This window comes from Nilaparvata lugens, chromosome 8 (genome assembly GCF_014356525.2).
Source record: "Nilaparvata lugens isolate BPH chromosome 8, ASM1435652v1, whole genome shotgun sequence".
NCBI lineage: Eukaryota > Metazoa > Arthropoda > Insecta > Hemiptera > Delphacidae > Nilaparvata > Nilaparvata lugens.
Window position 1 is genome coordinate 45423780 of NC_052511.1, and position 26337 is coordinate 45450116.

General features: G+C 32.6%; 1 protein-coding gene across 4 annotated transcripts in view; it reads right to left on the reverse strand.

The window, feature by feature from the left end:
• LOC111043392 (centaurin-gamma-1A) overlaps positions 1 to 26337 on the reverse strand; it is a 264095-nt gene that overhangs the window by 13782 nt on the left and 223976 nt on the right. For all 4 annotated transcript variants that reach the window (XM_039434910.1, XM_039434913.1, XM_039434912.1 and 1 more), the window contains 7 exons: positions 11279 to 11420; positions 9723 to 9857; positions 6822 to 7006; positions 5040 to 5242; positions 3686 to 3896; positions 2491 to 2638; positions 594 to 681 (listed from right to left, as the gene is read on the reverse strand). In XM_039434910.1, coding sequence (XP_039290844.1) covers positions 594 to 681; positions 2491 to 2638; positions 3686 to 3896; positions 5040 to 5242; positions 6822 to 7006; positions 9723 to 9857; positions 11279 to 11420 — 1112 coding nt within the window. The remainder of the gene's footprint in view (positions 1 to 593; positions 682 to 2490; positions 2639 to 3685; positions 3897 to 5039; positions 5243 to 6821; positions 7007 to 9722; positions 9858 to 11278; positions 11421 to 26337) is intronic.

A 26337-nucleotide genomic window follows, 5' to 3' on the forward strand; every position in this document is an offset into this window, starting at 1 on the left:
TTAATAAAACGATTGTTGAATGAACTACCAGTTCTACTGAAATTTCAAACCATGAATATAACATTAGAATTGAAAGACATCTTTGAAGCCTCTTAAAAGTTGAAATCATGGAGAATTGGGATGAAAATATTTCAAGTAAGTACTATAGAATGCAGATTGTTGAAAGTCGGAAGACTATTTATTATTTATTTATATATTTATTGGATAGAGTAAACAATACAGTAGTCATATATTTTTACATAAAATATTCATGAAATGTGTTGACAAAGATGTCATATCAATAATAAATCACTCCAGTTCTTCTTAATCATTCATTGCATTGATTTCTTGAAGCATACTCTAATCAATAAGTTTTGTTTACTTATTTTAAAAAAAAAAGCTTTTCACAAATACTTTATTACTGAGTTAGTGACTGATTTATTTGCAAGAGACTGCTTTCTTCATGACACAAAAAATCGTGACATTAAATAAAAATAACTCAACTAGGTAACTAGGAGATAGAAAATCAAGATTTTCACAATCTACTATTAGAATTATTTTAGAAACTTTATAAGGAATGATAAATTGTTTAAAAACCATTATACTGTACCAACCTATGGGGTAACCTGCCGGGCTCCTTCAATATTTCAAAACCTGTCAACATGACTTTGTCTTGTTGTCGCTTTTCTTTGCTTTGGAAACCTGTAATGAAGAAAGACAATTCAAATTTGAGAAACATAAAGGCAGTAAGCATCACAAAATTCAACAGTCTTCAATGGCAAGAAAATGTATTTTTTATATAGAGGTGCGTACAGATATACGCGCAGCGAACATGAGCAATTCACTTTTAATCAGCTGATTATATCTGTATTTTTTCAGAAAAGCTTGGCATCGGCTGATTAAAAGTGAATTGCTCGTGTTCGCGGTGCCTAAATCTGTACGCACTTCAAGATTATCAAGCTATATTAAACTTGCAAACTTGGAAACACTTTCATCTCATTCAACAACAGGCCGAGAAGGGATTCAATATAAGATGAATAGATTATAATTCATACAGAATATGAAACTAATAAAGTCGGAATATATACATTTTATTTGGTTCATCCATTTATCAGATGTATTCTGGCATTGCCTGCGAAAGGAAACTTGTGTCAATCTACAATACCGTACATGATTGGAAGATCATCACAATGAATTCAGTAAAATAAAACATTATAGAACGCTAAGGCATTGTAACAATACGATGTAACAATTATTTTAATAAACGAGAAACTTCACAAGTCTACTTAAACTTTTAGAGGAATAGTGTTTATAACAATACATGAACTTTTATACAAAATAGTAATTGATTCAATGGAAGATGACAATCAATACAAAATGGTTGGCAACTGAATTGAATACAAACATTTAATTAATTTATTGAAAGAGAAGAAATATGTTTTAAAAACATTAATAACGATAATACCGGGTCCGGCATAAAAACCTGTCGATTTTTGAGGGATAATAATCAAAGTATGTTCCCTACAATTAAAACATGTAATATATCAAATTAAAGATCAAATTTTGCAATCCACAGTGAATTACATAGATCATTCACAAAGTTTTTCCATTTGAAGATTATGTAATCCAAATGTTTTACGTTACTTTTCACGCACTCACTTAAGCTAATTCTAAATTTTGCCATTGCTCACTCAATCATTACTTGTGGAATTACTTCAATTTCTCGTTGAATGACTTCCCCTAGTTTTGTGGATTATTGGCTGCCCAAAAACGGTAATTTTGTTTATTCACAAATCCCAACAAATGAAAATGTGCCTCTCGTCACTTGAAAGAATGATGGCATCCTGGTGGACATTTTCGAGAATGATATCGTGAGCGGCTTTGCGATGTGCCCTATCATTTGCATTGAGTTGTTGCACTAACATTATCTTATACGGATGGAATTTCAGGTCGAAATAAAGAATTCGTCGTACACTTCGATCAGAAATGGCTAGCGCAACAGAATGTTTCGCTGCTGAACGTCATGGAGACCGTGTAACAGCCTAATAGCTATTCTTACCGAGTTAGAGTTTAATGTTTTAGGCGTTCTCACTGTCCGTTCTCGTCCTGTTGGGTTTGTTTATAAAGCAGACAACGTGCTCCTAAAATTCTTTACCTACAAAAGGATCGTATTCCTACTGGGAACAGGCGCGTGTCGATTTAAATTTAAATGTCAGCGAAATAAACGCTGTGTTAAAATAACTGAGCTTCTATCAAAATAAGCTTCAATCACAAACGCTCGATGTTCACTTGTCTATGACATACTGGCTACTGAAATGACATGAATAGACCTGTCGATGTACACCATTCCCGCCTTTTCAATGACAGTGGTGTCAACACAACAATTACCACAAAATCGTCAGATTAATATGCCGGTCCCTTTATAACCAGGAAAACTTATCAACTTATTTATTATCTTATGAATTAACACTAGCAATACTATGTGGATGATGACTTTGATGAACAGCTCACTTGTGATAGAAAGAGATGCTAGGCTATCGTTGACTCCGTTGGTGGGTGGAGCGACAATAGTCTTCGATCCCCTCGGCTTCTGACCAGGAACTTTCACTGTCACATACTGTAACGATATTTCTTTTCCATGCACGTCATCCATGTAGTCCTAGAAAAGACAAATTACAAGAATAATGAACTGGATAAAACAAAATAGTGATATAAGCACCTAGAAGTTAATTAGAAAATGCTTTAGTCATGAGATTGTCCAAAGTACAATACAGATTACAATACAATAAAAACAGAACAAAATGTAATGACTGATTTTTCAAAAGAGTTTGCTCACACTCATAGGCCACAAAGTTTAATTTTATGATACATTGAATCACAAATAAAAAAAAGATCAATTGATTTTCATTATTTTACAAAAATGAAAGACAGTGTAGTAACGTTTAATAATTATTATACACTTGCTATTACTACGGTACTTCTGTAGTAAATATTCGCAGTTTCCAAAGTATTAAAAGATTTTATTTGTTTTCCAGATGGTGATTCCAACTTCGAACCTAGGCTTTTGTGTGGAACATATAGAGGAAAGATGAATGAGCCTTCAGTTCTATGAAGTGATTCACTTCAGATTGTATGTATTGGTATTGGTATTGTCAGAAGGTATTGAATGGATATCATTGATTGAATGGGAGATGTGGAATAATTTAAAAAAAAAATACAGATAAAAGCCAATCTCAGTGCAGCTTGGCTTCGAGTACGGTATCCATAGACGATTTTCAAGCTCATCATGACAATTTTATGATAACATTAGCGGAGCTAAACTCAAGCAATCAACCGATCACCGTAAATTCTAAGCACTGGGCACAATTGTCAGTTACAAAAATACTACATGTTTTACTAGTTTTCAGAAAAAGTCTCGAAAATCTCAAAGTTTCAAAGAAGCTGAACAAGTTTACTGAGGTTAATACATGAAAAACAGATCGTCATTAATGTGGGAATAGGAGATGTCAAATTAACAAGTACAACATTTTTTTTCCACACACAGACAAATAGACTTATGGGGAAATTCCATTAGGCAATAAATTATGTAAGCCTTCTATTACTGTAAAATTTTCTAGGAATAAACTTGATTCTCGAAATAAATTTTAATATTCACTTGAATGTAAGCTACATGTTGAATTTGAAATTAATTTTATTATTTACTCACATGTAAACTAGGATGATATGTTAGCCTCCCATCATCACAGAGTGTGACATACTTTTTCTTCCACTCTTTATTGAGAGCTTTGCTGCTTTTCTTGTACAGATATCCCTGCTTGAGGGGAATCGCCCTGCCGCTTCCCAGCTCGAAGCCATTCCTCAGCTTGTCATCGCCTTTCTTCGAAGGGGTAAATAGATTCGATCTTCTACGCGTTTTTCTGTAATAGAAAATAAATATACGATTCGTGAAATGGAACAGTTATATAATTCACAATTGCAAATTCTTATAGCTATTTTACTCGATAGAAAATAAATTGGCTGTTTTCTCCTTCCAAATTATTTTAATACTTATCAATATAACAATAAATACTCATCAATAAATGAGTTGAAAAATTACATGAACTACTGTATCAGAATTTCTACATTAATACATAGATTTCCCATGTATATGGAATATTCATTTTCTTAGCTTTTTTGTAAGAGAAATATTGTTTACAACTAGAATAATATTGGGGAAATAATAGAAACGCTCAACTCTGAATGTCTTCTTCAAAAGCGTTTTCAAAACATATTTTGTTGTCCTTCTCAAAACTAAAAAGATGGCATCGACAAAAATTTTCTATAATACTTTTATTCAAAATGGCGGCTGATTGAAGTTTGAGTTTTTAAAGAAATAATTGATAAATTTTAATCAGCCGCCACTTTGGATAAAAGTATCATAGAGAATTTTTGTTGATGTAATCTTTCTAGTTTTGAGAAGGCCTTTAAAATTATGTATTACAAAATGGGTGTTTACGTTCAAAATATTTGTTTTACAACCCCTCATTTCTTTAAAAACTAAAATTCAATCAGCCGCCATTTTGAATACAAGTATCATAGAACATTTTTGTCGATGCCATCTTTCTTGTCCTTAAAAGGCCTTTAAAATGATGTACCACACAATGGGTGTTTACATTCAAAATATTCGAGTTACAACCCCCAAAACACCCCCTTATGAGGGGTTGAAATTCAGTTGTACGTCATAAGGTAGAGTATTTGGCCAATAACTTATCCTGAAAGTTACAGTATTATATCTACAACAGTTTCCAATTTATTGAAGGGTACCCATACACATGACTTTCTCTGTATAATAATAGCATAATATTATATTCCATTTATTTGCAAAGCAAATACAATATCCAGAGAAGAAGATACAGGCAACCACCTGAATTTCTTAATTTTGTTTGATAAATAATAGTCCAAATATTTTGGTCTGCATATGTCGAAATAATTCATCTTGAAAATTGAATATCAGATTAAAACCTTGGTTTGCAAGCTCATTCTTTTAGCAACAGTATAATAATGGAATCATTCTATTCTACCTGGTAGTAGTTGGTGTTGAGCTGGGCGTGGGCAAATCCTTAGCATTAGGTGAAGCGTTCGGAATAATTAGGTTGTCCGATGGCCCTGTTTGCAATGTTAGCTTCGATATGTTATTGTTGTCGAGGATATCCATTTTATGCAGCTGATGACTCGACGTCGACAGATTGTGGGCTAGCTGCCTATTCAAGCCTAGTGATAATTCCTGTCAAAAATGAAACAAAAATCAGTATTCCAATTTACATTCAATAAACACGCTTCAACCTACGATTCTTTCCAAAACGTTTTTAAAACTTTTCAAATCTCATTTTCAAAACAATATACTGAAACTCATGAAGAATAGATTTCATACTTTCAAATCTATTCAATTAATTTTTCCTCTCCTCAAATCGACAAACTTTCAAACAAATTATACATATTTTTACCAGGTCAACCATAAAACAGTTGTCACAAGAAATTATTCGTTTTTATAATGGAATGTCTTATGATAAGAGTAATTTCATTTTGTGCCCAACTGACTTATGACCCTTATGCATTAAGATCATGGCATGTAGCATAATATGATTGCAGAATAATTTCATTTTTAGAAAAATGCCAAAGGAGGAAACGTTTCCAGCAATATTACTCTTTCAAATGCCATGAGCACCAAACTCAAAAAGATAAATAGACTATATTAACGAAGTTATAAGTTGCAAGTTCTCCTTGAAGGTGCAATTTGATTTTTATGTTTTATGAACGTTATGGTGGCAGATGAATTAGAAGTGTTGGCTACTACATTGCTTCTACGATTCATATCTAATGAATCATCAAATCTGATGAAATTATAGGTTATTTGTTCTAGCAGCGGCGACTCAACCACGCGACTCCAGTCGTCGCTACGGAATTGTACCTTTACACTGGAGCTCAATAGCAATTATTGTCAGCTCAGAACTACTTCTTATTTGTATCATTATTTTCACTAAGTACTGATATTTAGAGGAAGTAATTAGGTGCTGTATTTTGAACATAAATCATAAAAAATTTTGACCAAAAATAACGCATGCTTCAAGAAGACGTTCTAACACATTATTGAACAGCAACCAAGTACCTACGAAAATTCTTGGTCTAGAAACGTAAAGAAAAGAAATTTTCAAATAATGTGCTTTGGAAGACAATCTCCTGTACAGTTTGCGATATTCATTAAATGTATTCCCTGTGAAGACCGTTCAAGAGCAAGAACTTAGTATGTAATAACGTTTCCCCTCGTCCTAGAGATGTAAGTGGTGATTTTCAATTAAATGAAGGGCACTAAAAATTCAAAAGTCTTTTAAGTTGTCAGTAGGATGTGAACACTCATTAAACATAAAAATGTGACGATTGGACTCCCCACAGATAAAAGCCATGAGAATATAAAAGAGTTGATGATATAATAGAATAGTACTTTTCTAGTGGCGGTTGCATATACATTTAGTCAGATAAATAAAAATAAAAATCTCAGTACCCGTTCTTAAATTATTTTATCACAACAGTTTTTATGTTGTTTTATTTTATGTTTAGTTTAATTATTTTATTTTATGTTGTCATAAAATAATTAAAAAAAGGGTACTGAGATTTTTATTTCTATTTATATTAAAAGTAGCCCTAAACGGAAAAGATACATATAGACAGCTACAAAACATTGATTTCTTCTTTGATAGAATTTGAAAAAACCCATGTTTGAATTATAACCAAAATATGCTACCAATATATAGCAATAGTGACTTGATAATAAATTAATAGCATTCATATTTTTTGTTAACCCTCACCTTATGAGATAGTGTGTGCGCATGGCTGGGTGAATGCGGTGTGGGGAGAACGAGTGGTGGGGAAGGTGTGGGGTGCAGTGGAGGGGGGCCCCCTCTCCCACCGGGCGTCGACGGCCGCGAATTGGTTGGCGTCGCCAGGCAGGTAGTTGATGCTGACAGTCGTTGCTGCACTATTTTCTGGCAAGCTGAAAACAATCAATTAAAAACTTATTTATTTCATCAAAAAATTTCCTGAAAGAAAAGAATTCAACTCAATTACATAAACGGAATTCCTCCAAAAGACTAGTCATCTGCGAGTGAAGAAGAATCAAATTTATAATTAAAATTTAAGAATTCATATTCACAAGCAGCATTACACTGAAGAACAGAAATTGAAAAATTTATCCGGGAAGAAAATAATGAGTGAGATCATTGAAAACTTCAGCTGGGAAGAAAATAATGAGGAATAACATTGGGAAAGACGATAGGCCTACATCATTAGGCTAAGCGCACACCAATTAATCAAGACAAGACATGATCAGACACGTTTAGTCACAATATTTCACATTGTTGCTTGTGACGCAACTCACACTGATTAGTCATTGCAATTAGACATGTCTTCATAAGCAACTATGTGAAGTATTGTGACTGAACGTGTCTGATCATGTCTTGTCTTGTCTTGACTAACTGGTGTGCGCCTAGCCTTACATTGTATCAAGTGTAAATCAATAATTACACTTACTCAAAATTGTTTTGATACATTTAATTGTATTAATCATTACAAGTTTTCATGCTGTAACTTAGTTTGACGAACTACAGTAGGTACATGAAAAATAGGGGCGAAATTGCACTGGCACAGCATTTTCTTATTCCACTAACACACGGATGTAATGATAAAAGTGGCATGTTAAACATCCTAAAACAGTAGAATTTTGTTGATAAACTTAATTGCTTCAACTCATTTAAATTCATTTCAATTGAATTTTTTCATGACTTCATGAAATACACAGGATTTGGTATTTATTGGAATGAATCAGAGACAAACAATAATATTGTACTTTTAATGTACTGTACTGCAAAAGTGAAGAAATACAGTATATTTTCTTCAATTTATTGAGCATGTATCAAATCTAAAATTCACATACAGGTGTGAAATTCCATGAACACTTGAAATCCACACAGAATTGATGTGGAACAGAGAATAGACGACATCTCCACTGGATTCCACTAAATTTTCAAATTATTTAGACTTTAAATTAAACTAACCCAATAGTACTGAATAAATGAATACTGAACGCTGTGAGCCCTGCATGCCCACAAAGGTGGAAGAATATAATTGAATTGAAATTGAATTAGATTTCTGCTTTGATATAGTCTATAGTGAAGTTCACTTCAAACCTACAGCATCGCTTCAATTTGAAGCGTTGGTGTCATTTACAAGGAATGCTGACAGTTCGAAACTGAACTCGCTACATCAGCCAAAAACTACACCAACAAAAAACAAAATGTGCGCTGTAGTGATAGTCACTCTAGACTGACAGCATTTCCTATAGATAACATCAACGCTACCCATTCAACCAATGGTGCCAGTTTAAAGTGAATGTCACCATAGATAAACGAAGGCAAATTCAATTTTCTGTTTTAATTGACGTTTGCGATACATGAAACATGCGCGATACTAAAAGCTTTCTCTAGTGATGGTCCAATTTTGAATAGACCCTGTCAAAAACAGTCAGAAGACTCTAGCTTTAATCTAAACCCTTCAATTTGAATAGGGGTTCTACTGAAATTTGTCTGGGTCAAATAGATCAAACAGCTCGTGGATCGCTTGAGGACATCTGTATTGAAACAGCTCTAAATATATTATATTAAGAGACACTTCACTAATATGGCTAATTTTGTACAAATTAATAAAAACAATATAAAAACTTGTAGTACCTTTTATTATAAAAAACTTTAAAATATTTCAACGACTAGTTTGACCATAACTTAGGTCATTTTCAACTTGTTTTGACCATAACTTAGGTCATTTTCAACTTGTTTTGACCATAACTTAGGTAATTTTCAACATGTTTTGACCATATCTTAGGTCATTTTCAACTGAAAATGACCTAAGTTATGGTCGAAACTAGTCGTTGAAATATTTTAAATTTTTTAATAATAAAGGTACTAGAAGTTTTTATATTGTTGTTATTAATATATTAACTAAGATTTTTTAGTTGATTAAAAGTTTTGTTGATTTCCGAGGGGAAATATTTGATTAAGATAGAAAAGGTAAGTGATGAATTCAGAAAAGTTTTGATTGATGACATATCTTGTTGACAATATTGGAAAATAGATCAGACAGTATCACTCATAAAATTGTAAGAAAAATCGGCTATGAGTAAGAAGGCGACAAATTGTGGGGGAGGGGATTGTTTGAATAACATTTTTGCTGAATTTGTAACTCTCTTGAAATAAATTTTTCATATAGGAATTTCAACTTGATTCAACTTAGGTCAATCAAGTCACTAGTCACTATAGTTTAGAAGTAGAAATTGTTAACCACAATTAGTCGCTGTCCTTTAGAACTTGAAATTTTCGACCAATACAACCCTTGATAATCACTCTTATAAGAGCTTCAAGGCTAGTATTAGACATGAAAACAATATCTATTGTTATAATAATCATGTTTGCAGATAAGAATTTTCTTAAGCAAACAGTATTGTATTCAATGATCTGTAATATCATTTGTGTAACGGAATTTGTTATGTAAATGTTGTCATTGAATAAAACTTGATTTGATTTGAATATACAAATAATGGAACAGATTGAAATTACTGAGATATTGCAATTATTAAAATGCTATTGAATTATTATTTACAGCATTTAATTTTGAATTTTGTTTAATAATAATTATTAAATAATGGAACAATTACTCACCATCCTGGAATACCCTTTCAACGTTGAGACCATAGGTGGCACACGTTTCATAATAGGAACACCTCTTCAAATCAGTGGCTAGCTTCCTTGCTCTGGCATCATCTATCACCCTCGGATTATTCTCACTAATTGCGTCTGTAAACAAAGAGAAATTCAACAAAACTTAACATAAACTGAATAAATACAGACAGTAAATGAATGAATAAATAAAATGCTGTATTGTGAAATGTATATTGAATAGTATGTAATATAATCATTTTCAACTATACTTGGATAATTCAACTCATTTTCCAAAAATATGTCTTTTTGAAAAGAAAATATAAATAACACACTCTAGAAGCTTACTAAAGCGTAATTCAAGTCACAGTAAAGAGTAGTAGTGAGGTTTATTACTCACTATAGAATAATTCAAGATTTGATAAATAATGTGAGATCATGTCAGTGGTCTAATCGAGGATAATTGAAATATTCAATATCTAATGGAAAATAGCATTTAAATAGTAGCATGAGCATATTATTTAATAAGATAACTAACTATGAATCCGTTACTCATGAATTCATCTTTGATTTCTTACATTTGAAAATTATGCAGTAATTTGAAAATTATAGAGTAGAATATTTATTTCGCCAAAATACAAGATACAGACAAATGTAAAATTACAATAAATCTTTGGTACAGCCAGCAGAGTGATACTTGTGCGCTAGCTGTGAAATTGTTTTGATTTTATACATAAATATATTATTTGAAATTGAAAGTTAAATCAATTCGAAATACAATAGTTTTGAAAGGGATTTTAAACTACAACATAGTACTTTAAATATTATTTGAATTAGACGATGGAACTTTTCCTGTTCAAAGAATTCATTTAATGGATCACACATTGTTCAGGAAAAACGTCATTCATTTTCAAGTCTTTCATTCCATTCGTTCAATAGATTTTTAAAGAGTGCCCCAAAATAATGTACTATACAACAGAACAGGTAGAATGAATCATACAATATCACACTATCAGAATTCAATCTTCTTCCGTGGTTTTGAAATTACTCTGGTCTTAATAATTTGTAAAAGAATCCAGAGATGATAAGGTCGTAAGTAAACTTGTAGACCAATTTCCACTTATCACACCTATCGAATAATTTAAGTGGACCAAATTTGATAACACTAATAGTCATCAAATTCATCAAGACATTGACAATGACGACTTTTAAAACTTATCTAAATGGAATAACTATGTTAATGACATATTCAAGAACATTGATGTTGCATTGTCTTAAACAAGACAAATGACTGAGCTTCGTTCGGCAATAAATACTCATTGAATATCTATAGTAAGGAATAAATGACCTATTCTTTACATAGAAAAAACACATCTCTATACATCATTTCCCTTTTGGAATTTTGGTTTTTAAAGTGAAATTGTTGGACGGTTCAAAAACCTTCAATAAAGTCAAAACTCAAATCTAGAAACTTTGGTTTCTAGTAAAAAAAGTAGTAGTAGAATTGAAATTCAAATAGTTTTTATTTGTTATTTTCAGATTGAAATGAGAATATTTACCTTGTGTTCCTACAAGTATTAGTGGGATCTCGGCTGAATTCCTGTAGTGAGCCATTTTGGTGTAGTAGTTGTAGATGGCGTTAAAACTGGCTTCGTTTTCCAAGCTGAACACGAATATCACTGCATCAACCCATGCAGTAAACTGCAACAAACAACAAAACACAAATTCAATTAAATTATTTATTTATTTCAATTTCCACAACATTACATTTCATCAAGTACATAATAGCCTCTCTAGCTATTTAGCTATTTGAGAGGTATACAGTTACAGAGGGGGTATACAGTTACAGGTACAGAGGTATATTAATTTTAAAGAAAAATAAAGTTCTTTATATTCCATGTAGCATATATTATGTTATGCAATTCTCTAAGGATACATATTTCGTGAATACAGCAATGAGTAGCAATGAATCCATTTATTGATTCTAAAAAATAATACATCCAGGAAATGGTGAATTGAATAGACGATGAGAAATATAAAACGGAGGATCTCTAAAAGGATGTGAAAGGGAAGAAACAACACGGGACCTAATGATGGTAAAAACAAGCCCTAGTCTGTACGATGAAATGTTTCCGAATATGACAACTTATCACCCCCGCAGGAGTAATGCTAACTGCCTCAGGCTGAACAAATCTTCCTTCCCATATAACCCCACGGAAAAATAAATCATAATACCATGCCATTGGAAAGACATCAAAATCAATGCGTAGAGTATTCTGCTATAAAGGGCTTTTGCTTATGTGGGTCTATGGTATTCAAACTTCCCAATACTTTTTTGAAAGCATATACAGTTAAAGAAAATAGTAAAATACATAGGAACCTTTCCTGTAGAATGTCTGAGAGTGGTAACAAGAAATATTAGGCATTTCCAAAATATTTGTTAAGTGAAGCATTAAGTGAAATATTCCTCAGAAGGAAAGAAGATCTAATTTATTCCAATTTTCTGCAATTTTATCGATTGGGAAATCAGGATAAGTTCTGCAAACGGAACAAAGAAATGGGTATTATGAAGAAATATAAACTAGTAGGTTTATAGTTTAGTTAGTATAGCATAGTATAGTTTACAGTATAGTATTCATCGTTCAAAACAATAGTAAAAAATGGAAGATTTTGAAAGTGAAAAACTTGGTTAATAAGTTTATTAAAACTTAAATAATGTAAAAATGGAACTGTCTTTTCTCTTCCTCTGACTCTTTTTCTCATGTTCAGCTGCGCTGGTTGAGGTGAATTTCAGTTGCAATATAAAACAAATCTAGACAAGGTCGAATTAAGAAAAATAAAGAAACTGGAAGAGGTAATTCGTAAAAAGCAGAAAAAGAACCATAAAATACAATAATATTGAAAGGAAATATTATTTTCAATGAAATTACGACACTGAACTCGTAGGCAATTTACACTCAAAACTATTGCTTTTAAGAATCAAAGAATATTCCAATTGCTGTCAATCTAACAGAGTACACAGCACAATCAACTGCATACTGCAAAACAACGTATTTCGCTCTGAATTATTAATAATAGCAGAATATTTCAACTGAACACAATATAGTACAATACACAAATCGATAATAAAACAAGACGACAGATGTCGAAAATATAAATCAACGATTTCATACACACGTCACGAGTGCAATCACGTAATTTGACATGCTGAGCATGAAGTGTTTCATGAAAAGGGGTGACTACCCCAACTCGGATCGAAAAAAATGACATTGAGGGTAGGCAGACATTGTTTTGAAGTTATTCTGGGGATTGAAAAGGGAGGTTCCAATCAAACTTTATGCTCTGTTTATTAATTATTGCTAAAAGAGGAGATGTGAAAGAACAATAAGAAAGAAGATGAAGAAGGAGAAGGAGAAGGAGAAAGAGGAGAAGGAGAAGGAGAAGGAGAAGGAGAAAGAGAAAGAGAAAGAGGAGAAGGAGAAGGAGAAGGAGAAGGAGAAGGAGGAGGAGAAGAAGAAGAAAAAGAAAAAGAAGAAGAAGAAGAAGAAGAAGAAGAAGAAGAAGAAGAAGAAGAAGAAGAAGAAGAAGAAGAAAAAGATGATGATGATGATGATGATGATGATGATGATGATGATGATGATGATGATGATGATAAGAGGAACATGAAGCAAGAATCAGTAACAGGAGAATAGGGATTTCTATTTTACAAAAGCATTCCTTACTAAATGAAGGGAGGCATTCTTATATGAGTCATGAGCCTACCGTATTTTCACTGCTGATTGCGGGTCCTGATTTTTTTATGAATTCCCTTCGGAGGCTGTCAAAGCACATGTGACGCCTCATGGAGCCATGATTGATTGTTTTTGCTCATTTTAATATAAAATGGGGATATAGATTTTTTACGGAGCAATGTTGCTTAAAACTGCAGTAAGGGAACGAGTGTGTATGGCATTCTGTCAGAATGTCCATGTTTATTTTCAAGTTAATTAATCAGTAGGTAGTAAATTTTCCAAGTTCATTGATTCGGATTATTAATATGATTTTTAAACTACATTGAAATCATTGATGAGTTTCTACTAAACTGAATGAGTTATCATTAATAATCAATTATTAATAATCACCATTAAAAATTAATAAACAATCAATCGATTGAATGAATAAATTTACCATCCAACTGAAAAATTCAACTGCAAATAAGACCTTGAACCTGTTGCTGTGATTTCAGCCGACATTATCCACCAATATTCAATCTCATTATGCTGACATAATATCCAACACAATAGCGTATTCAACATCCCCTAACAATGGCGTTCTGGGGATTTTAATGCATCAACCCCATTATTGTTTAATTGCTGCACAATAAACCAATTTCGATAACATGTTCAAAACAAAAACGGAACATGACCTCTAGATTTACTGAAGGTCAAAGCATAGGCAAATCAGGGCATAGATCGATAAGTCTATAGTGAGCTTCACCAGAAAATGTCAGCATTCATTGAATTGGAGGATGTCATTAATAAAGAATGTTTAGTTCGGAGTGAATCACACTTTATAGTCCAAGCCATTATCCCACTAAATTGTTGATGGATGATCCAGTATTAATACGTAATGGCTGTTGTATTCACATCTATCCAGGAGTTTGGTGGATTATTCTCTCAACAACGTGAAATCATTAATATTATTGTAGCCTTGAACTTCAAAAGTTTATAACAAAAATCCAGAGAGAACAAAATTAGATAGAAAGAATACATGTAAAATGAATTCAGAAATAATGTAGCACCAAAATTATAGCAGTAATAATGTAGCACCTATATACCATGATTGCTGGTTTCATTTTGTTGGGGCTTTTTGCAATATTATACAGTATGTAAAAATTAAACTGAGCGAAATCAAAATGATCAATAGAATAATTGAAAAGAGAAAGAATGTTACCTAAATTTTTTGTCTCTGATAGTGGCAACTGACAAAATTATTTTGCAGCAGCCAACTAGAGCTTTCATAGTAGGTTTGGATAAAATTTACAATGTTGAATTAGATTAAATAATGTAGTTCCATCCAATTAATTCTAACTGACATGAATTAAAAGAAGAATAAATTTAGATAATTGGAGAACTAAGTTTGATTTGAAAATGGGATGAATTTATTTTTATAGTCAAAATGCATGGCAATTTGTTAAAATTAGAAGGTATCCTCGATCAATCCAAAGGCTCAATACCGATCAATCCATTGAGTCATGAGAACAATAAATAATGAATTTTGAATTATTCATCAATCCATCAGGCTCTGCAACTTAATTGAAGGCTTGTCGAAAATAAATTATACAAGTGAATATTTAACGTTACACTACTAAATATTCTATATTTTACACATGAAATTATTATAGTCTGCGATAAAGTGACTATAAGGTGTATAAAGTCGTTAAATAAAGTGTTCAAACTTGATAAATAAGTCTTGACAAATACCGAAACCCTACCATATTACTCATCCAGCACAATATCAATCAATATAGTCTACAATAAAGTGACTGTAAAACAATAAAGTCACTATAAAGTAGTCTATGAAGTGTTTGAAACTTGACAAAAAGTCTTGAAAAATACCGAAACACAACCAAATCACTCAACCAACACAATTAATCAACAGCAGAACAAGCAAACTCCAACACCAATTACAATTACCTCAACAAACACCTCCTAATTAACGACACCTCAGGTCGCACACTAAAACAAACACAACTCTCAAACAATAGTGAGAAGAAAGCCGACAAAATTCACGTGGACAGACATTAAATTCCAACGACTACTTTGAAAAACAGACAACTGCGATCATCAACTAACTTCCTTGCCGGATAGCTTTTAGCTTTCACTCAACTAAATTTGCATCTCAGTTCCCATCGATGTGAGTTCTGCTGTCTACAACACTCTGTCAGCATTGGTTGAATGGGAAGCATTGACGTTTTACATACGGAATTCTGACAGTTTAAAGTGAATCTCACTCTAGAAACCGCGACTTCAAACTGTCAGCATTAGATTAATGGAAAGCATTGACGTTACACATACGGAATTCTGACAGTATGAAGTGAACCCCGCTAAAGAAACCGCGGCTGGTTCGTTTACTTTCACTCGGCTTGTTTTTTTTATTGACTTCCATTCTTTGGTTATCACGATAGCTCCTTACGTGCGCAAGGCCTTAACCTTGAGGTAACATAACATGCAGAGACTGGTGGATGAAAAACGTCTGGTAGTGAATGGTTGAAAGTAAAAGTACTGGAGTACTGCATGTATGATCAAGTACTTCGTGCATGTTAATGAGTAGAGTGGGAAGGTTACAGGAGATATAATGCATTGTATAATACGCACGGACATACTGTGTTGGATATTGAGCTGTAAGCTATATACATTGTGAGCATGTTTGAAATGGGATGAGTAATGAATATTTTTTGGCATTTATAATATTTGAGTTGAAATAAAAAAAGACTGAATAATAGAAAATTTGACTACTGAATTTGGTGATTTAATTTCATTGATTGTAATGATTGAAACTGAAAATACTCAAGCTCAATTATTGAGAACCTTATTCTGTGTATCGTCAATATGTTTAGAGTTTATAAACGAATGAGGATTTATTAATCCTTGGAAATTGAATTATCTGAATCTCGAATATTGAATTTTTCTAGTATTTTAACTATATGAATTAGCAGAGCGGCCTAACACTTTTTGATATGAATCAGTTAAAATTCATAATTTCAATGATGTTTCATTCATAATTTGCACACCTACAAAGAAAAAATGGTCATACTTGAATCAAGAATTTTCATTATTTTATTGAAATTTATAAATTTTTCAGTTGTTATTCTCGATTTCTTCTATACTGATGTAAAAGTCTAACACATTTTTTACCAGTTGAACTGCCTACAACAAATTAAAGAATAATATTTGACAGAAGGCTTTACAAAGGGGTTGAGCGTGATGGAGGTTGGAGGAAAAAATATTTGTAAGGTGAGGTGGCACAGGATTTATCTGAAGATGAACGGAATTGAACAGAAAATCAACTACCAAGTCAAGAAGCTCAAGTTAAAGAATTGTGTTTCATCATCAAATCCAAACGCAGAAGTCTCAAGATCAACTGTCAACAACAAAGGAGACCCAACCCTTCATTGCATACAATGGATGGAAATTACGTCCGGGGATTAGCCAATAAATTCGAACGTATGTATTTATAACGTCTTCTGGTTTTCAATTTTCAAACATGGAATTAATCTGCAAATGGGAACGGATGAAACGCTCTGGATGGAGATGAGCCAACTTCCGGCCTCTTTCACCCTCTCTCACTCACTCTCTCTTTCTCTCACACTCTCTTTCTCTCACACTCTCTCACTCTCTTTCTCTCTCTCACACACACACACACTTTGCCTCTCTATTTCTCTTCATCCGGCTACGGAAAAATTGAAATATTCCACCTTTTTGAAGAGCACACCCATCTCAAGCTGAAGGTTACGATATTCTTAACAATACTTTATAAAATCTTGTAACCGAATCTACCTTCCTCACTATTACCATAGAGAAAAGATAGCGTAAGTAAAATATAGCTACTTGTATCACTTGTCTCTGCTACTACCATTACTTTACATTAACTATTTATTATTTTCTACTCAACATTCACTATTTATTCATTATTTATTATTGTTGAGTGAAGGGCTTTAAGGAGATTCTGAGACAACACACTCCAATTTTTACTCTAGAAATGTCCATAATCTATGTTACGTATTGTATTTGGACGAGGGGTTTAATTGCCAAATATTTCAGTAGGAGACTACTATTTCAAAGTAGATATTTCATCCAAAAATGGAGAAAACTGTAGACAAATTTTATATAGACACAATACTTCAATTACATTATGAATGTCATTAATTCAGGTTACGTATTGTATTTGGGGGGAATGCCAATTATTTCAAATTAAGAGATTACTATTTCTAAATAGATTTCGCATCCTTAATTTGAGAAAAGTATGAACAAATGTTTAATTATTAATTATACAGAGCAATTCATTTTAAAATATGAAGCTTCGAATAATCCGTCACACCACAGAAACTTTGAGATTTTCACGAAGAACGGCAAGGATAGGAAGTTACTCGTATAGGTAACTTGAAGTTTTACTCGTATAGGTTTTATTTTAATTTAATTTGATAAAACTAACGTATTTGTTTTAATTTAATAATGTCATTTATACGCCATTGAATTCAATTATGACAATCCCAAGTTGGGTGAGTTTGTGAAGTGTTAGACGCAGATTAGATACAACATGATATCGAAAAGGATGAGTAACGCAAGGCGAAGTTGAAAAGAAGATTCAATAAGAAATCGGGTCTTAGATCATGGATAAATCAAGAGACCATGGGTGTGGGCGATAAGTAGAACAGAAAAAGATAGACTAAGAGAAGAAGAGAGAGAGCATGTGTATGTAACAAACAGCTAAGTCATAGTTAAAAATAAGACCGAAAGGATCATTTCCTTCAACAAAACTATGAAATCAGCATGGTGAGGATGCACTCCCATAATACAAATGAGCTGGTGATGCTAGAAGCAAGAATCATCAAGACCAATAAATTCTTCTATTTTTAAGGCACTGTCTGCATTACTATAAATGCATGTCAACATGTTGCATCGTATAATTCATCTTCATCTGTTTTTACGCATTGAGATAGGAATAACTGAGGAAAATATCGGAGCGAATATTTCTTTCAAGGAAATCATAACATTCATATGAATAAGAGAGAGTGGAATTATTATATATATATTATATATATACATACCATTTGGGAATGTAATAGTTTTGGGCCAAACCTGTTGTTCCTTCCCAATCATATTTATATGATTTGTTATTGTTTCCACGAATAAATAAATAAATATTTTTCATAATATCATTCATAGCTGGGAATGATATTGTATGCACCAATGTATAAATAAAACAAACTCCAAGATAGGAACGGTAAGCTAAATTTAACAAGGCTTTGTAGTGATGTTTTTTTAATCATTTATGAGCTCTAGGTTGGAAGGTGCAGAAAAGTTATGCAACAAATATTAATATCAAGGATTTTTGTAATAATATTCATCATTTACCACTTCAAGCTGTAGGATAGGGACAGTTTGAACGTTATGCAGCACGATCCAAGAATAATTGTTGTAACGGAAATGAGAAGTTGAAGCAGTAAAGCAGTGAACTTAAAGTTCAATCCAACACCATTAACAATGTATTAGTCGGATACCTGCTTTGTCAGCAAGTCACGTTTTGTTAATGCATTCTAGATGCAACTCTATACTTCTTCTGATATCGGATCCTATTATTTGAATTATTTAAACTCTTTAATTAATCAGATTTGACATGTTTGTTGGCAGTAGTTCAAAGCTTGAGTCAGTTTCTTATATCAGAGCACATTCATTCCAACATTGAAATGCCAAATGAATACTGATTACCCATTTATTAGGCCTATCTGAAATATTTTCCAAGCATGAATACTACTCGATATCACATCATCAATGGAATGTTTAAAAAAAATGTTGGTGTTTGAGTGGATTTATTAAACCATTACAGGAAAAGAGCCAACACAAATAAAGAACCCAACAAATTGACAACTGAACAGTCGAATTCAATTGGACACTCACAATGAGAACATAATTAACAATAAAGATGACAAATCTATTCGAGTTTTACAAATATTAAAGAGATGAGTCACAACTTAATATCCCATTCCAATTGTACCTCAGTTATTGATTTGCTTTTTAATGAGAAACACTGAAAAGGGGTTTCAATAACAATGCCCGAGCAGGAGTGTCCTGACTACTAAATGTGAAATCTAAAAATTATAACTATATATATGCTGAATATGTAACAAGACATCTATAGCATACTGTGTATACCATACATGACTACACATGTTGTAAATAACTATACACATGCTGGATATGACTGTATAAACAGAAGAATATGAATATATATATACAATGCTGAATTCGACTATACATACTGAATATGACGATGTATGCCGACTATAATAAATGACGACGTACAAATGAGTAAGGGTATCGCCCTTTCATAGTCAAAGTACTCTCATTTCAAGCTACACCCTTCCTATTTGGCAGAATAATACCAACCCTTGCAATGAGAAGCAGTAAACAAGTTTCATAGTCATGCAACCCTTGGCTTGCTTAGGAGGGGTAGGGGCACCAACATAACCCATGAGCTTCAGCCAAGGATGAAGCCATAGTTCATAGATCCACTTTAAACTTTCAGCGCTGGTTGAAAGGAAAGAGTCGATGTTATTCATAAGGAATGCTGAAAGGTTAAAGTGGATCATATGATGGTATATCAGACGAAGCGAGATAATATATCTATTTGAAAAAATAGAGGGGGGTGTTGGGAGTGATAGGTGAAGTCAGTGCTGTAGTAGGAGAGAGAAAGTTAGGACGATGATGATGAGATAAAAGAGAAAGAAAGGGAAGGGAGACACGGGAGTAGGTTTAAAAGTATAGAAAAATACATTGTAGGCGAGAAGTAGAGAAACGTTAAGATAATGATGATACAAGAAAAGAGGTGTAAGGAAGATTTAGGAGTAGACTGCAGAGCATAGAGAAAAAGTCCAGAATAAATAGAGGAAAGAGCGGATATGTGTATGAGAAGAGAGAAAAAGAGCATCTGAAGGAAAGTGTAGGGAAAGAGGAAAATATTATAAAAAGTAATTTGGATAATAGAGAAGAATGGAGAAAGAAATAAAGACCTAAACTAGGGCGAAATGGAATGGAGAATGTTTTCTGAATATTTGTAATTGATTTAATTCAATTCGGAAGTATTTTTTCAATTTAAAAATGATTTTTGTGTGTTTTGAATTGTAAATTGAGTGTGTAATTGGAGAATGTTGAAATTGTTGAGCTCAATAGAGAAGAAAGGAAAAAGAGGATGATGTGTGCAAGAAGTGAGAGAAATGAGTAGAAGTAGAAGGTGAAAATATAGATCGCGAGGAATGAAGAGGACATATGTGGAGGATGTGAAAAGATTAAGGAAGTGACAGTCGTAAGAGAACTACCTCTGATTAGAGACACGGACAATGGGAAAAAAGTGTTGGGAAAACTAAATGGAGAAAATAGGGGAAATGAAGATGATGTAAGGAAAGGGTGAAGGAATGAGTAATTTTTGAGTAGTTGAGAAGGTGATACTCTTTTTCATTTGATAGAATAAGTAATTGAGAATGTAGAGAAATAGAAGAAAGATAAGAAATGGTCACATTGAAAAAGGATAGGGAGTAGAAAATGGAAATAGAAAAGAATACAGTGATATATGAGATAAAAAGAGAATAGGTGATGTGGATAAGGGAAGCAGGAAGCATGATGAATGGGGAAGAGAGAAAAACAGGGAGAAATAAATTAAGATAACAAAAAACGAGAGAATGAGTAGGAAAAAGTAAAATTGAGTGGGAGAGCAGAGGAAGAATGAGCACTAAAGCTAGAGAGAGAAGAGGATGAGTTATGCTATGAAAGTGTTGCCAGAAAATTGTTATAAAAAGAGAAAGGAAAAAAAGATCAAAATGAATGAGTGAGAGAGAGGGAATAAATAAGAAAAATCGAGAATAGAGCGAAAGAAAAAAGAGTAAGAAAAATTAATAAGAAAAGAGGAAAAGTAGAAAATATATATGTAGAATAAGGGTAAAAATCGGCAACTGCATAATTTATTCGCTGTAGGCCTTCCGTCTGTCAGGAGTTGTTTGGCCGACATGCAACCCCCCCCACACAATGGCAGGAGGAGATCATTCGGGGTTAGGAGGGGTACAAGTGGCGTCTCATGCATAAACCAGTACACACTGACAGACACACCCCTACAGGACACCAGGGTAGTCGATAAACCCCATTAGTCCCTTCACTTCGACCGCCACCAACTGATTTTTGCCACAGTTTTCACGTTAATAATTCTCTCTAGCCTACAAATCTCACGTCAAGGTGCGACTCCAGACACACAGAATGGATAATACCTGTAGGGTGGTTCGTTTCAGTCAGCTTTTCTAACATAAAACATAAATTCTCCCCCATTCAAACAATGCTGACTGAATTGACATAATACCCAGTGACATAGAGGTGGCAGATTAGATAGAAAATCAAGACCTGTCGGTGTCAAATCAACACCTATAGGGGAGTTAAGCTGCGTAAATATAGAGATCAATGTAATCAATTTTCAACGTTGTATTGTAGGTAGGGTTAGAATACGTGCAACAGTGGTAACAGAACCGTGATTTTATTGCAATCACTATTGATTATAAGATGTATTATTTATTGTTAATGGATTTATGACAGTAAAGATTCAATCAGATATTAAATGAATGATTTTCGGTCATTTTAGGAAACACAGCTATTTGTAAAGATCATATTTGATATTTTTTAATAACTTTCTAATTATAAGTGGCAAGTTCCTTCAAGTACAGTACCGTAATATATTTGAATCTGTTAAAAGCAATTTGAAAGGACTTTGAAAACCATTCAATGTGGGAGAATAAGATGAGGACTCAGTTATGTGCAAACGGTTCAAGTATAATTTCTATTGTAATTGAACTATGAATTTTCTCTAACTTTGACCAAATTGGAACCAATATCCTTGAAAATACTGGCACAATTTTAATTCTTCAAATTACGACTGGTGAATGAAATTTCGCTTTGATATTGATATTGACTGCATTTAGTCAATAAGAGATCAAATTATTCCAGTTAAATGATAAACGCATCAAAAGATCTTTATAGATTTATAAATTTCATTTGTGTTCAAGAACGAATCATTAATAATTGACTAATTTTGTTCCATCTGAATACTAGAACTTAATCTGACACTGATTGACTGAATAATCTAACTGACAAAACAGCATGGAGAATAAGGTAAGCTTCTGATTGGACTGGATACGTCACAACCTAAGCTCCGCCCACAACCAATAGCAAGCCTGGTAACATTGACCAGCCCATCAAGGCTCCTCCCATTCTCTGCACCAATGGCAACCGTTCGTGAGTATGAGTAGAGTGTTTACATGTTACTGAAATCTAAGTATCTACCAAGCTTTCATTTTGATTGATTATTGAGAATTAGGAGAGAAACAGCCCAGTCTCAAGAAGAGTCAATTTTTCCATTTCAACTATTATAATATAAAAATATACGGAGGATTGATAGATATGAACATAATTGGAAAAAACTTCAGCACCAGAGAGAAGTACGTCATTCTAATGACATAAACAGAATATTCTTGAAGATTTGTATAATTAAATAGATGATATTGGAGGTCGATGACAAATTAATATTGAGAACTTATTTGGGAATAATCATCATCATGAGACATTCTATATTATCAGATGCGATCTATTTTAAGATGTTTTCAATCAAGTATTGAACATTGTATGATTTTTTACAGACCAAAACATGACAGCTGAGTCAATGATACAACAATAAACTTGCTTCACTTTGTACGTATATCAACCTTGAGAATGAAACTTCGAAAACAAGGTCTAGAGCAAGCTACTCACAAAATAAACGATTGCAGCACGAAAAGTTCTGAAACGCCTAACATGAAAAAGCTAAATCAATACTTCATATTCGGCTGTCAACGAGTCAAAACGCTTTTCACTGCCGAAAATTGGAAACGCCAAGTTTTTCAAACAAGACGACGTCTGATAGCTTTTCATTTTTCGCTCTATCAACAGTAAAAAACTGAAAAGAAGATGATACTGATCATTACAACTGTCAACGTAGAGAATCAGAACCTATGACAGTTGTTAATAGACTGCCAAACGAGAGAGACAACGACGGTAAGAGAAAAATACACCAGAGACAATGTTTTTCATTCGCAAACAAGTAGTGTCATTCTACGAATAATAATGGATGATAATTTGATGAATGATGAATAGACTTGAAACGATGGAATGACAAGTTCGAATTTTAATATCATGTCCCCAATTCAATGCCTAGTATCACTTCTCTTCAATATAATTCTTCTATTCCATGATATTCACAGAGTTGAACTAGTGTGAAACTATCAAACTACATACATTTCTATTGTTTCAATACTCTATTATCTACTTTAACGCTTTAACAGCTGTAACTTAAAGCCTTTTACAAGTGAGTTGGAACTTCTTTAGAGCTTTTTAGAGCATTGGAGTTACTATTTTCTTTGAGATTTCTCTCAATTTCATGAATAAATGAATTTATTGACAAATAAAATAAATATTTTAACACATAAAAATACAATAGGTTTTGGCGTGACTGGAAAAAGAAGCCTTGAGCTCCAGCCACGAGTTCTAAAAATAAGAAATACATTTTTTAATCTAATAACAGCAGTACAAATCAAACAACTCTGTTGATAGATGATCATTTACGGATGTTAAATTTCATCAATAATCCAAGTACATGATAATGAAACTATAAGTGCACGGAAAAATAATATAATACGGTAATTGTCAAGTTTTAATCATTTTCACACAATAATGAATAATTAATATTAATGAAATATATAATTCTTCTTGGAGAAGCATATCAATATTCCGATTGATTCTACTTCCAAAGCGGTGACTGAGCAAGCTAGAGAGTAGAGATTAAATACAGGCGTATATGTTTGTATAAAGAAGGATTTAAAAGTATAATAAACTATATAAATATGTAAAAACTAAAAATTTGAAATATTGAAAATAAATTAATATTTTTTCTGACATGGACCACGCATAAAGGCAACAAATACAGCGCTTGAATACTTGAAATTTATGAAAGATCAGGTCGTTAGTATTTTTTCTTTACTCTAACAAATCACAACTAGATTCAACACAAGCCAATTTCAACTGTAAACTTACACTTACTTCAATTCAATTCAAATATTTTTTTATTCCTTCAAGTATTTACAGTGAATCATGGAAAAAACTCAATATTACGGAATTCCTCCACAAAGACTTAACGTCTGCATGTGGAGGAAATTCTTATTCAACCAATTCAGTTACTTAGTGAGTGATTTACACTTGAAAATGGCTCTAATGAGTTGAAACTAGTTGTAATTTATTTGAAAAAAAAGTATACTTAATATCTTTTATTGTGCTTCAATAATGTTATTATACCTATGAATAAAGAAACGCGAGAAAGATTATATATATACTTGTAAGCTATATAAATGCTATACAGCATAATACTTATGTAAGCTATACTTGTACAGAATATACTTTTGTAAGCTATACTTGTAAGCTGTACTGTTAGTTGAGTAAATATGAGTATTATAGTGACTGTTTCCATTCGAGTTTTAATTGAGCAATCTAGATAGCTGATAGCACTTCAACAGGTACAAGAACCAATGAACTGAATGAACCATTGTTCATCTCAAATATTGGAGTTCATCGTATGAATTGGAGAATAGAGATTATCAAAAGGAACGTGAACAGAGATAGTATCTGCATTTCACACATGAGTAGCACAAAGCTCCAACACAATTCACATGGAATAATCCACTGAGAGAGATGAATGAATGTTTGTAACAGAGAGAGAGGAGTATCAAGTTCAGTGACACGCTTACTTATCGAACTTTGTAATAATCGAGAATAGCGTGTTCAAGTGCTGAAATTTGAGATAATAATGCAGAATTTTTATATCATCAGTGAAAACTGTGGAATTACATACATTATTTTGTAATATCAGAGTCAATTTGAATACTCTGTGATTTAAGGCTGTGCAAAGGCTAAAAATAAACTTTCTACTCGTGATATTTTTCAAAGTTTTTCGATTTATATAAAAGCTATCAAAATGAAAAAGTTTTCTCGGGAAAACATTTTTTTCTGATAATCACTTTTTGAGATATGAGCGCCTGAAGTTTGAATTTTTGGGACAGAACATTTCAAATTCGGTAAGATATGAATCCATGAGATTTAGAGGATGGATTCTTCATGGTATTGTTGATCTAGTAAAACAAAAATTTTCTGAAAATATCAATTTTTGAAAAAGTTATTCAATTTACCAAAAATAACTCAACTAAAAGTTATTTTTGGTTACTTTTAGTAAATTGAACAACTCTCTTAAAAATTGATATTTTCAGAAAATGTTTGTTTTAGTAGATCAACAATACCATGAAGAATATATCCTCTAAATCTCATGGATTTATCTCACCGAATTTGAAATGTTCTGTTCCAAAATTTTAAACTTTAAGCGCTCATATCTCAAAAAGTAATGTTTTCCTGAGAAAACTTTTTCATTTTGATAGCTTGATGACATACAAATCGAAAAACTATGAAAAATATCACCAGTAGAAGGTTTATTTTTAGCCTTTGCACAGCCTTAATAGTTTTGCAGGAATCGGAGCATAAGCTTCCTTAGATTGCATCCCTTGATCAACATAGGGAGAATTAGAAGGAAATCAATACATGAATATCATGGTCGATTGATAGATAATCATGATATGATATTACGTATCTCACACATTAATTTGTGAGTTCGTTTCTCATTCTCCAACATGAAAATATGATTATGCTTATAGTTCTTGAGGAAGGGACCCTCAAAACATAAGAGAACGTTCATCAAGAATGATCAATGATCATTCATCATTTGCAATATTCAAATTCCTTAATCAAAT